Raw genomic sequence first — 12,487 nt, forward strand, 5'->3', positions numbered from 1 at the left:
ATGAATGGAAAAGTAAGGCAGTGTACAAGAAACCTTAGCTGGAAAACTGAAAATGGAACAAAAATCTTTCCAAACAAAAACACCTACACTTTTGGTCAGAATAGCATTGCCAGAAAGCAGTGCAAGATGTCGCTAATGATCATGAAGCAGCAAAACGAACCACAAAATGAAAAGGGAAAATATGATTTTTGTTTTCAGTCATTAAAAAGCAAAATTAAAGCAACTTGATTGCTCCCTTCAGCTCTCACAAGTACCATAAAACTTTACAATTAAATCTTACAAATTTACAAAATATGGTTAAAAACCCAAGAAATAAACTGTTTTGTAGACTCTACCACATTTCATTTAATATTAATCTTCACTTGCAGTCATTTGCAAAACTTTAAGACCACCGATACAAAATGAAGCAACTTCAAAACCAAACTTAAGTAAATCTTTGAAACTTACATTTATTTATTTTCAATGTGTAAAATTTGTGTTTTGCTTGAATTGCTAATTGACTACTTTCCATGACTTGAAGTGTTAAGTCCAATACTTATTTACAATTTTCCAGATCACATGGTCTTCACGAGAGCTAGTTTTTCTTGGATGACCATGCCTTTTCTTGTCAGAAAATGAAATACCTCTTAAATTTTGAACCAGCATTGTGCACAGCAGTCTTGCTGCAACCAGCCCTCTCGCTAATTTGAAGTTCAGAGTAGCCCTCTTGATGGAGGGTCTCTTGGGTCCTTTGAACCTGACTTAGACTAGCTTTTCTACCCATGCTGCAGTAAAAAAAAAAATGCCATACAAGACCTGTCTTGGCACAAAATTTCATTCAAATGAGCTAACAGCACTACTTTCCTGTTATGAACCACTGTAGTAAACATGTTTTTTAATCAGCCGATGAGACAAAAGAATGCAGGCTCATTGGCAGAAATACATGTACCCACAAAATTCCAGGTGGTCTTAAAACTTTTGCAAATGACTGTATATACTTTAAATTCTTGAACATCTTTACTCAGAAAATATTCTACTACAGAGTGATTAAAAAATGACCAGAAGTCAAGTTGGCTTTTCAACTTTAGGGCCCGATTTCTGCTTTTCTGGTCTAAAAACTGCAGCCGCCTCCCACCCAAAATGCTTGGCCAAGTGCAACAGGATGTCAGTCGTTAGATCTGTGAGGGAATCTCTAGGGTTCCAGCTGAACGTAAAGACATAACAATCACAAAACAACTTCAGTCTCCTCGGCCTATTTTATAGGAACATAACACAGGTGCTTCCCCCCAAATTGAATCACAGCAAGGCCAAAAATCAATTGCGGGGATTGCAACAACACTGGCCAGTCTAAATCAGGGAGCTTTCCTCCGGAGTTTTCTGTCCATAGGTCCTGTGTGCAGGCAGAGGAATTGTGGCACTGGGAAGTTTATGGAAGGAATTTTCATGGTACTGAAGTGTTGCACACAATTGACTAAAAGTAACATACTTGTATGTGTTCAGTGCATAGGTATATGTACAGGGGCAATTCTACCCAGAAGTGGAAATTGGTGGTGCAGATTACTGGACTCATTACCATTTGTTACTAATATTTAAAGGATGTTTTTTAAAAGAAATGAAAATGGAAGTAATAGGTAGGAACATTACCCTTTATTTTTGGTCTCACTTTAGAAAAACTTTTTTTGTGAATTATGAACGTTGGTAACTGTGTGACTGATTTCCAGTTAGTGTGGATTTGTCCACTGACCAATTGTTGCTCAACTCAACAAGTAACTTCATGAAACTCCATTTATAGATATTCTTTTGCGATAGAAGAAGCCTCAGCGACATCAGTGTTAATATTCTGTTGCCGCAGCTGTCATCTTTGATTAATTGAACAAAATCCCACAGAAAGTGAGTGCCACGTGATCTTGAGGGATGCCAGATCTCAGAGCTGGCAGGGCGGTGGTTAAGACTGACCAGGTGGGAGTGACAAAGACTAGCAAAGGTGGGGTACAGACATCGTTTGATGTGAGCATGGTATGAGATGGTACATCTTGGACGTTTGGTAAGGCATGACATTCCAAATTCAATCTCAAATATATGCACAGCGCCTTCTGCTTTCCAGGAATCAACAAAGTGGAACAAAAATTGAACAAAGAGTTGATCCAAACACATCTGGTGCTTGGAGCCCACTTCTGTATGAGAGGGAGCTGCTAAACACAAAGGGAATAGTCATGCATGTGTCTGTAAAGATGACATTCTGCTGAATGGTAAAAGAACTAGAAGATTTCCATCACAAGAACTTCAGATGTACATGTAGTTGAATATTGCAAAACAAAGCTTTGAACTTTTTGAGGTGATACAATATCTAGTGAATCTGCAACCTACCTGAAATAAATATTGACATATATAAACATCTGAAAATGTGAAAGGCAATGACGTGAACAGTGAACAACAAACGTAACTTTTCTGACCCCTAAATTACTAGAGAATTTGAGCTTAAAAATCCTCAAACGTTCTCAAGAAAAACCCACATTTTCAAGCAAACCCCACTGTCACCCCCAGAGGCATTACACCCAGGTCACAGAAGTTGAAGGCGAGAAGGGTCTAAAATAAACAAAACAAAAATTGACAAACAAGAGAAAAAAAAATTGAAATAAAAGAAAAAACACAGGCATCAATAAAAAAAATTCTAAATGACATAAAAAAAAGAACCTGCTCGGGAAAATGCTGACTTTTTTTTTCTTCCATTCGCAAAATTGTTCTGAAGGAATTAACTTGCAAAAAATAAATTATTCCAACTCCAATAAAACACTGATTCATTATAACATGGAATACGTCCAAATGCTGGTCAGAAGTTCCCTTCTCTTGTTGACCTTTGGAGTTAACAGAATTCAAAATAAAGAAACAAGTATAAGTGTTTCCTAAGCAAGGCGTTGGTTTAGGTACTTATTCAGGCTGGATAACCAAACTTTACATTGCATATACACCGCTAGAGTGAATCTAATAAAACTGGGCATGCGTTCGAACCACCATTTGTCTCTTCCGACCTCTGAAAACATTTGCATGGTGGACAAGCAGATTTCTGAAAGCAGAAGTTCAACCAAGCAGCATCCTTACTCCTCAGCCCTTTCTCAAAGACTGTGGCTTCACCACACCACGGGAATTTGTGAAAGCATTTTAAGAGTCGGGACCAAAGGAACAGACGACACTCTTTGGCTATGCACCATACTGCTTGAATGCTCCGTTAACAAAACGCCTGGCCAACGCTGAGGAAGAAATCTACGAAGTCAGGGACCCAGTGTAAGCCTACAACCACAGATGAAGCCAAGTTATGGAAAAAAGTCCTTAGCTAAGCACCCCCTCCATGCATACATACCCCGACATGCAATTGCCCTTGGCAATTGCTAGGTTACCAAGTGCCCTCTTCTGTTAAAAGACATGGTGCACTGACCGTTACCATCTTGCCGATATGCCAAGACCCTGAGTGCTAATTACAGCAGACCACAATGATGATTGACTTACTTTTCCGGCGCGTCCACGTACTGAATGGGGATGTAGCCCTTCTGGTCCCCAACCATGCCCCTCCACCAGTGTTCGTCCACTTTGTTGAAGAGGCGGATTTGGTCCCCTTTGCTGAAGGTCAGGTCGCTGCTCGTTTTGGCCAGGTAGTCTGCCTTGGCTGTGACCATGAAACCTTCAAAGAGGCCCCCCCCCAAAAAAAATTGCTTCACTTCACTGGCAAATGGTGTACATGTCAATTCTAATACACTTTTGACACCTTTCCAACATATCAATTGGAGGTCTTAGTAAGATTTTAACAGACTTCCAAAACAACAAGTTGTTTCTGAATGGAATCCCCTCAATGCAGGTGAATTCAAATAACTTGTTCCCCAACAACTTAGAAGACATTATGCTAGGCCCACTGGCCACATTTACAATTCTCCACCTCATTTCAAAGGACCAATTAGGGTTTGGGGTTAAAGTCTCAATGTCTCACCACTGTTGGCGTCTTCGTCGGTCGTCCCTTCAGGTATGGTCTCAAGGCTTCCACTGGGGCTCGAGCTAAAAAAAAGCAGAATGAAAAAGAGAAAAGGTTCATACTTGAAAACTTACTTTTGGAAAAAACTATTTGGCAAGCTGGGGCATGAAATTTTGGCTAATAATCAGTTTTATTGCTAATGGAACATCGGAACAACACAGTGGCGCCACCAATGGATTCCATAGAGAGGCCAATTTTTGCAGTGCATTGTGGGGAAATGGTCAACGAGTTCCATTTGCCAGCTGCACACAGGGAACTTGGATTAATCCCGACATTTGTACGGGTAGATGATTTGCAAGTGCATTTCCAATATCAGTCTTAATACTCCTTTCTGATGTTCACTGCAATGAAGGCCCTGATGTATCAAAATTTTGTCAAACTGTGTACTGATGTATACACCTTGAAATGCAAACTGCTAAAATGTAATGCCAGCAATCCGGCCATGATTATGTTGACTGAAAAAAAAAATGGCTGCTCCATGGCCACCGCTTAGTGGTGTACTGTATTGCAAATTATCCATATTGGGACCACCCGCTGTTCTTTTTCTTAGAACAATGCGTGTTCCTGACTGGGAACAGTGGTTTGTTACTGTGCATGCAAACTTGGGAAAAGTGATTTCCTACTGGGAATATATGGCAAGTCCCAATCAGGAACAAACAGTTTTTGATAAATGAAGTGCACCTGTGAACTTTTGAGGCAATACCAGAGCAAACATCTTTTCCATAAACCAATAAAACTTCTTGGAAAGCAGCTAGTTCTGTCAAATGTCCCAACCCCCCACAACTGATAGCTCACCTGAGGTCAGTGATGGACGGGTCCTCATACAGCGTGCCGGGCTCCTGGGGGAAGATGTCCTCCTGAAAGACGATCATGGTCTGGATCAGGTCGTTGATGTGGCTCTGCCATAGCAGGATGTCCTCGTCCGACTCAGACTGCTGGATCAGGGTAGGGCCGAAGCAGACGGCCAGGTTGTGGGAGTCCATCATGTTCTCGTCGCTGTACTGGGCCAGCCTGTTTCGGGAGGGGGGGTGGTTACAAAGACGGTCCATCTGAACAAGACTGTCATTTCAGATGGTGGTCACCTTGGAAGTTGCTTTTTTTCACTCTTAATCAATTGATTTGGTGTTCCAATCTCTCTGTGTGCACTTTGCGCACTGAGCTACCGGTAGCTAGACACCCAATTTAAGAGGTTTTTTCTTCCAACATAAAATTGTTGGAGATCCCCTATCACGCCCGTAACTGGCATTGTTCTCTTTAATTATCTATAAAGAAGACACTTGTCTCCTTTGGGAGCTCAGATGGCTCCCAGAAAATGAATCAAACAAGAGCATAATACAATCTCGCTTTGAAAGCTGGGCATACCACTAAATTCACGTACCCAGAAAAACACATAGATAATGAATACATGCCCTTCATGAATTTGGTCAAGAGCATATTATTCTTTGTAACTGATAAGGGGTTGATTTTTATTATGAAGACGTTTCTAGCCTAACTCAGTGGACCATCCCCAAATTGTGACTTTTTTCCCATATTCTCCATGCCTACCTTTTGAGGAATGCAAACAGGTAGCGCATTACTATCATGATGCTGGTGGGTAGCTCCTTCACTAGTCTGTTCAACTCTGGTATTCTCTCGGCGTCCCGGAATTTTTCTACCATTAGAAAGACATTTCACTTTTTCAGTCCACTTGCTGAAGTCAGAAAGCGGGAACTCATTTCAGAGGAAATACGCTTAAGGCAAACAGATATCGCAGATGTCTGCGTTTTTTTTCCATTCCTTATATAGACAGCATCGCAATATTGCTGGGGAAAAAACACAAAACAGCAATCCCAACAGTGACGCTGGCCCTTTTTTTTACATGAACAATAACTTAGATTTCTATCTATTCCTTACTGAAGTGCAATGACCTGTAACAGGGATTTCCAAAGGGCAGCAGTTGTAGTTTCTGAATTTCGATCCACCCGTTCAGTGACAAAAGCACAGCATTAATGCAGACTCTTGGCTGAGATGGCAGGGGGGGGGCCAAAGAGGCTTCGGGCAACCTTAAAAGGAGCACAATGTTTTGTTTTTGAAAAAAATTATGAGAAAAAAAGCTCTTTTGGAAATTATGTAATTTGTTTTCTTTCCAAAAGTAATAAAAAGACCTAAACTATAGCCTTACCCCTAAGAAAGACCATAAATAAAAGTCTGAGGAAAAACATGGCATGGCTGGAAGTTATCATTCCACTGTGACTTACTGGCGCACTCCATGAACTGGGGGAAGAGCGTTGTCGGGAACAGTGGCTCGGGGAGCTCCCTGAAGTACAGCTTGAGGACGCTGGCCACCAGGTTGATGTCAGCCAACTCATCGAGGTTTTCAAATGGGTCGTCCCCTGTTAAAAGAGCCCATGAGAGCGACTGCATTAGGGATTTTAACCCCTTCTCATCGGGAAGCAGTAAGATACACCATAAAAATTGAAATCCCTCAGCCCGCTTTTCAGCTGTTATTCTCGGCCCACGCTCAAGCGAACACGGTGATAGAAGGCAGACCCTGGCTCTTGTATATATGGTGATTGGCCTTTGAGTGTTGCCAAGAAAGGAAAAGGCCGAATTTGCATCATAATCACCAGCTTCACAATAGTCCCACTTTGAAAAGAGGCTACGGGAGTGTGGAAGCGTGAGTAGAGCCGCATGCCACCGAACAATGAGCCTTTTCACTGTGTAAATTAAAGCGTGCAGAGCACGCAGGGCCACAAACCGAGAATTTGCGGTTTGGCAGGTGGCCTTCGTGGCCAAGCGAGGCTGGAATTCTCAGAATCGGCTTTCAGAAAAAAAGTCCAGGCGTCAACTGGAGGCTGGACATGATAATCACTGAAGTTTGGGACTGGACAAAGTCGGCAGACAGCCGTGGTCTACCAAGCACTCTGCTCTCTGCTCACCTTTGTCAAATGCTTCCTTCATTTCAGTGATTTCTTGATGAGACCCGGGCATTCGGAAGATACCCGTGTGATGCAAACCTGTCAAGGGGCAAAAGTTGAACACAATGGGAACATTTTTTCACAACGCCTGTTTGACTTGTCCTTAACAAGAAGTACTGATATTGATAATAAAGGGATTGAAAGGAAGTGTCGTGCATGTTTGGTACAAGAGTAAAACAAAATTAAACATTCACATAAATTACCATATATTATAAAAGAGAATAAGCTTTGATAACACAAATTTAACCTCCCTGGCCTCGACTAATATCCTTCTTGTAGACAAATAACACATCAACTTTTTTAAACTGACCAAGATGTGAGTTTACCTAAGAATGCAAAGTTCTCAATTTCCAGGAAATGGAACATTTACAAAAGCTGAGAGTCATCGATAATTCTTTGTTTTAATTTCGTTTCCTTTTAGTTTCACTTTCAGCTCACAGGGCCCTACATTGACAGCAAATGAAGCAACCAGGGCGAAATGAACCTCGGTTTCAATACCTGAACACAACCATGATTAGATTTTTTTTCTGGGGGGTGTGTCTAAATTAGTACTCACCATACAAGGAAATACACTCAATACAGCTTTGTACAACGGTTGGAATGTCACGCTTAGTAATCTGACAAGAACAAACGAGAAGGGAAAACTGAAACACAATGTTTGAATGTCGTGGAGTTTGGACCACAAAAGGTAAACAGCTTTCCAGATCCACTCCGGCAACCAATCATCCCACTGCAGCATTCTGGCATGATTTCTTACACAAACAGCAGGGGAATTTCTGGAGGCTTGCCAGTTACTAAATCACAACTTCTGATCAACACTGGGCAAGCTCAGATGAATGTTACTGGTGGTAATGAAACAACCAAATTGTGACTCAAACTCCTGAGATCGCAGGTCACCTCGGCCATTTTCAAATGTATTCAAAGAGATGGGAACACTGAACGTCTTTCACCCACACAATGTGTAAATTCATAAGGAAGTAGAACTGTCTAAAACATCAAACCAGAGAGCATGGTTTGCTCTTTCTCAAGGTAACTCCAACGAAATATGGCCGAGAAGAATTATCTCGTGGGATTCATTCACAATGAATTCTTTCTACATTTGGGGAGGAGACAGTTTGAAAACCCTTCGGGTCAGTCCACTTACCTCCAGGTACTCTTGCAAGTTGCCTCCGAACAGGCGGGCGTTATGTACTGACTTGGGCCGCGGCTTCTGTCGCCGTTGTAAAGTGGTGGCCGGGTGGCTGATTTCCACAAACACAGAAACACATTGCAAAGAGTTGGGTACATGTACATTCCCAAACTGACTGACGTTTAACACCAACACAATGGCTGGCGAGTGCGCAAAACTGATCTTCTCAAACCTTTGTTTGAAGTGTTTCCAAAATGCCCACAGCTTGCTGTCTGAGCATACAAAATGGTTTTCATACAGACAACTGCAGTGTTTCATAAGCAAAATGAGTACCAATTTCACGATTAAGTTTATCTACAGTTTTGGTAATCCAGAGATTGATTCCTTATTATATTTTTATTTCAACTTCATTCAGGGTGTCAGATAGATTGTTTCCAATCACTCTTTCATTTTTCTCTACCATGATTTCACTTGCAATTTTCATGGCGACTTCTCAAGCCTTTCTATCACCAAAAATTGATCGCTGGTGATGAAAACTTATACACCATAAATTGTTGGAATTTTTCTCTAATCATAAGGCTCTTACCACCGCTTTTCTGTATCGGAATCACCTGCAAGAAATTAAACACAGACAATGCAACGTCTCACTGAAAGTCCGCAAATTCAAACTAAGCACTTTGTCCAAGAAACTGTTAATAGTTTTCTTAAACCCTTCAAATCTCCAAGTGGAGTGGGAATCAGTGATAGATAAGGCTAGGAAAGGAACTGTGATGCAAGATTAATACTTGGCTGAAATTTTTTGTTTACCGATACCCAGAACGTTCACCGGAAAGAATTCAGGGAGCCGAGTTCACAGCCGGAGAAATAAAAGAGCAACTCACTCAGTCCTAGCCCCTGGCGTATGAGATCCTGCCTGGCCTTCATGCGAGTTAGTCTGTTGCTCTTCTGTAGATACTCCCTTTGTTTCTACCAAGACAAAAAAAGGAAAAGATACACAAAAAATGACATCACAACATAAAGAAATCAACTCCGTTGGGCTAAACATTACATGCAGACTGGGGGGGGAGGGGTCAGGGGGGAGTGAGAATGGGCAATACCTGTAGGAGAAGGGTGGGGTGGTTTAGAGACTAGGATGACTAAAGTTAGGAATGGAATCAGACGGTGTATTTTTCTCTGGTAATGAAACAACGCTGCGCTTTTATCTGTAAATGCAAATCTCTCCTCTAACCCTTTTCCCAAACCTAGAGCAATGATACACCAGTGAAAGTGAGAGAGAGAGAAGAAGGTACACACCTCCAGATAGTACATCTCTGTCTCCTGCTTGAGCGCACGCTGTCTCTTCATGGACGACACCCGGTTGAGGTCCGGGGTGGAGACGGAGTCCACCATCCTCCGGACGGACCTCAGCTGGGTCACAATTTCGTCCTCGCTGGGGTTGCTTTCGTCCTCCGTCCAGTTGCGCTCCACCTCCTTCAGGGTCTTCTGGATCTAGAGAAGAGACAGAGGAAAAATCAAATTCAATTAATGACACAAAAATAAGGAGAATGAATGACAACAACTTTTACTGATGGCCATGTAATCGCAGCATTTCCAGTGTGCGATACGTCTGCTCTCCCCACCCCGGGCCGAGTTGCATCCTCAAAAGACTGCTGAAGTCTTATCTTCAACAAAGTGCAAGTTTAGGAATCTATAAAGCATGCATCCACTGACTTCTTTTTGTGGTGAGCCATGTAGTTGGTATTGTGTAACGCCCCACGTCAATGGTATAGGCTGTAAATCTGTCCTTGAGAGCAGATCTTAAAGCACTTTCAAAAATGTAACCACGGTGCCCAGAACAGCCGAAACACGATGCCAAAAACACCCTTTTGAGGAATTTCCAACATCTGAAAGATGCTTCACTTGTTGTATTCAACATCTTTCCTTCCTGCCCCCTCCCAAATAGTTGTACCTTCAGAAAAGTGACCCATACTTCCCCCAAATCAGTGTAAGACTTCAGTGTTCTTGGGACCATAAGCCAACAGTCCGATCCCGCAAGTGTTGTTCAAAATTCGATTAGAAAATCTTACCTCGTCGGTTTCAATCTTGAGGGCTGCAATAGTGCGATACAGAAGTTCATAGCGATGCTCCAGGTCACTCTGCAGTTGATGCTGGGCCGTCAGTGAATGAATCTGACACAAAGATAAGATGTGGGGAATTTCACATTTCGGTTCCTTAGATCAAGAAGATATGGAACCAACCGTAACCACAGCAATGATCCAGAAGCCGTTTTTTTTTTTTTACCAGTGCAGCTGCTCTACAGTAATCTTACAGCTCTAGTCATCTGTTACTTGAGTTATCGAGGCTAGAGGTCGATGCGCCTGGAATGTCCCACTGGGAAACCAATGACTGGGAATATGGAATGAGAATTTCCTTGAAGATTTAAGTAAATGAAAAGTTGCCTTTGTGAGTGCTCTTAGGTAAAAAATGGGTTCAGCAAGTCTGTCAAGAGCTGATAATGGCTCATCACACTTGTGTTTATCACTGGTTTCTTTGGGACAAATGACTGGGAATGTTTCTGTTCTCAGTCGTTGTGGATGCCAGTCCGTTACGGGTTATGCACTTTCAGTACCAATGTACACTTCTGGAAGGCCAAAGACCAGTTGGGGGTAGTTAGGTTACCCAAGGACTCATGAAATAGCCAGCAGCTGGATTCGAACCCCTCACCCTGTCATCACAAGTCACAAACCCTAACCATTAGGCCAAGCTCCGCAGAGATCCGCCCAGTGTAGAAAAAAAAAGACAAAACCCCAAAACCAAACAAATCTCACCTTGTCCCCAGAGTGAGACTGAAACTGGAAGGTCGCCGGCCCGACAAACGGCTGGAAGTTGACCTGCAGGAAGAGCTTTTTGTCCTCCTCGGAGCTGAGTCGGCGCATGCAAAGCTCAAGCCGCCTCAGCTCATCTTGCTGTAGCGTCTGCACTTGTACCTCGGCCGTGTGGAAAGCCTTCAGGGCCTTGCGCACCAGCTGGATGTACCTCAGGTCCAGGCACTGGGGAGGAATGAAGGTGAGCGCAGGCAAGGGGATGACCAAAAGACGCCAGATGAGTACAGATGAGCCAGAGGCCTAAATATATATCTGATTCAAGCCGTTATTACTATATATTGACTCGACTCTGCAAACTAAGCACCTAATCCCCCACCAACCGAACAAACAAAAAAACTTTGACATTTTAAAAGTACTTCTCTCACACATGGATGCTACATGAATGCTTGTGCACATTCTACTGAAAATTGGTCGTGCACACCCTACACTAAAGGGCCATGTATGCACACGATTACGTATATCTTTCACTGGTCATCATGGCTTTTCCACAGAGAAACAATCTGAAGTTCCTGCACAGAGGATCTAGTTCTAGACTCTCACAGTTTGTCATCTGCCACTGAAGTCTGAATGAACTGTGTAACATGGTGCTTTTCACACTGGTAAATGCTACATGTACATGTAAAATACCACATTTCCACCTCTTGGGGCGTAAGTGCATCTAGTTTAGTTCAAACAGAACCAGTACGTGCTGGTTCGAATCCTGATTTCTTCAACTGTTGCATTAATAACTTGTTTTTCTGTGATGCATGTCTTGCCGGCCTCATCTGTGTACAATGCTACAGGCTCGCTAACTAGTCTGATTGCTAACTTGCTTGTGAGGGTGTGTCATGTTCAATGTTGCAGTGGCATTCAGAAAGTAAAGGTGTTCACAATGACTCACGTCTACAATCTTATCCAAGTCTGTCTGGAAGAATTTGTCCATGCTTGCGTTGGCCGCCCCGACGGCGATGATGTAGTCATTCCTAGCCTTGGTGGCTTTGACTGAACTATCGTGGTGTTTGACTGAACACTGCACACAAAGATGACATAAAAAGCCAAAATCGACTGAAATAGAAACAAATGCATTTCTGGCAATATCTTCCCAAGTTATTCAAAGAGGCGCAGGGACTCCTCAACCCTAAAACTTCTATCAAACTCTCTGAGAATCTCATTTTAGAAGATCAGCTGAATTTCACAACCAAAGAATCATGCATTTTTATTGTGCCAGATCCTGCATCATTCTGCCTCATTTCAATTTCAGTTAAAATTTAACCTGATGACCTCCGTGCCTATAATTTAAAAAAAGTGAAGAGGGTTAGCAGGAAAGACTTCATTGTTAATGTGGGGATATGGCTCAGATGCGCTGGTTTATCCAGTGGTTCAGCGTGCTCCTTTAATGTTGCTGTATAGCGTCCCTCTTACGCCAGGCGAAGTTCGCCATGACAAGTAGGACCTTGAATTAAAGTCCTCATAATGTGCCCATAATTATATATTGATTGATCATTTGGCAAATACATTTTTCTTTATGGTTTGGAAACATAAGCAGATAATTAGTAAG

General features: G+C 42.4%; 1 protein-coding gene across 3 annotated transcripts in view; it reads right to left on the minus strand.

Annotated features, from left to right (window-relative positions):
• Window positions 1–12,487, minus strand: part of LOC110974335 (SLIT-ROBO Rho GTPase-activating protein 1-like) — a 44,228-nt gene that overhangs the window by 4,433 nt on the left and 27,308 nt on the right. For 2 of the 3 annotated variants that reach the window (XM_022225909.2, XM_022225910.2), the window contains exons 6-19: window positions 11,831–11,959; window positions 10,894–11,115; window positions 10,153–10,254; window positions 9,380–9,574; window positions 8,968–9,052; window positions 8,673–8,697; window positions 8,102–8,198; window positions 7,514–7,574; window positions 6,919–6,996; window positions 6,238–6,372; window positions 5,546–5,651; window positions 4,796–5,011; window positions 3,959–4,023; window positions 3,484–3,655 (exon numbers count right to left, since the gene is read on the minus strand). In XM_022225909.2, the coding sequence (XP_022081601.2) occupies window positions 3,484–3,655; window positions 3,959–4,023; window positions 4,796–5,011; window positions 5,546–5,651; window positions 6,238–6,372; window positions 6,919–6,996; window positions 7,514–7,574; window positions 8,102–8,198; window positions 8,673–8,697; window positions 8,968–9,052; window positions 9,380–9,574; window positions 10,153–10,254; window positions 10,894–11,115; window positions 11,831–11,959 (1,688 nt within the window). Of the gene's footprint in view, window positions 1–23; window positions 1,184–3,483; window positions 3,656–3,958; window positions 4,024–4,795; window positions 5,012–5,545; window positions 5,652–6,237; window positions 6,373–6,918; window positions 6,997–7,513; window positions 7,575–8,101; window positions 8,199–8,672; window positions 8,698–8,967; window positions 9,053–9,379; window positions 9,575–10,152; window positions 10,255–10,893; window positions 11,116–11,830; window positions 11,960–12,487 lie in introns of those variants that run through there. The other variant, XM_087135725.1, reaches the window with a different exon arrangement.

The sequence above is a fragment of the Acanthaster planci genome, linkage group LG04 (genome assembly GCF_054643075.1).
Source record: "Acanthaster planci isolate LZ-2023a linkage group LG04, COTS_SCS, whole genome shotgun sequence".
Lineage (NCBI taxonomy): Eukaryota > Metazoa > Echinodermata > Asteroidea > Valvatida > Acanthasteridae > Acanthaster > Acanthaster planci.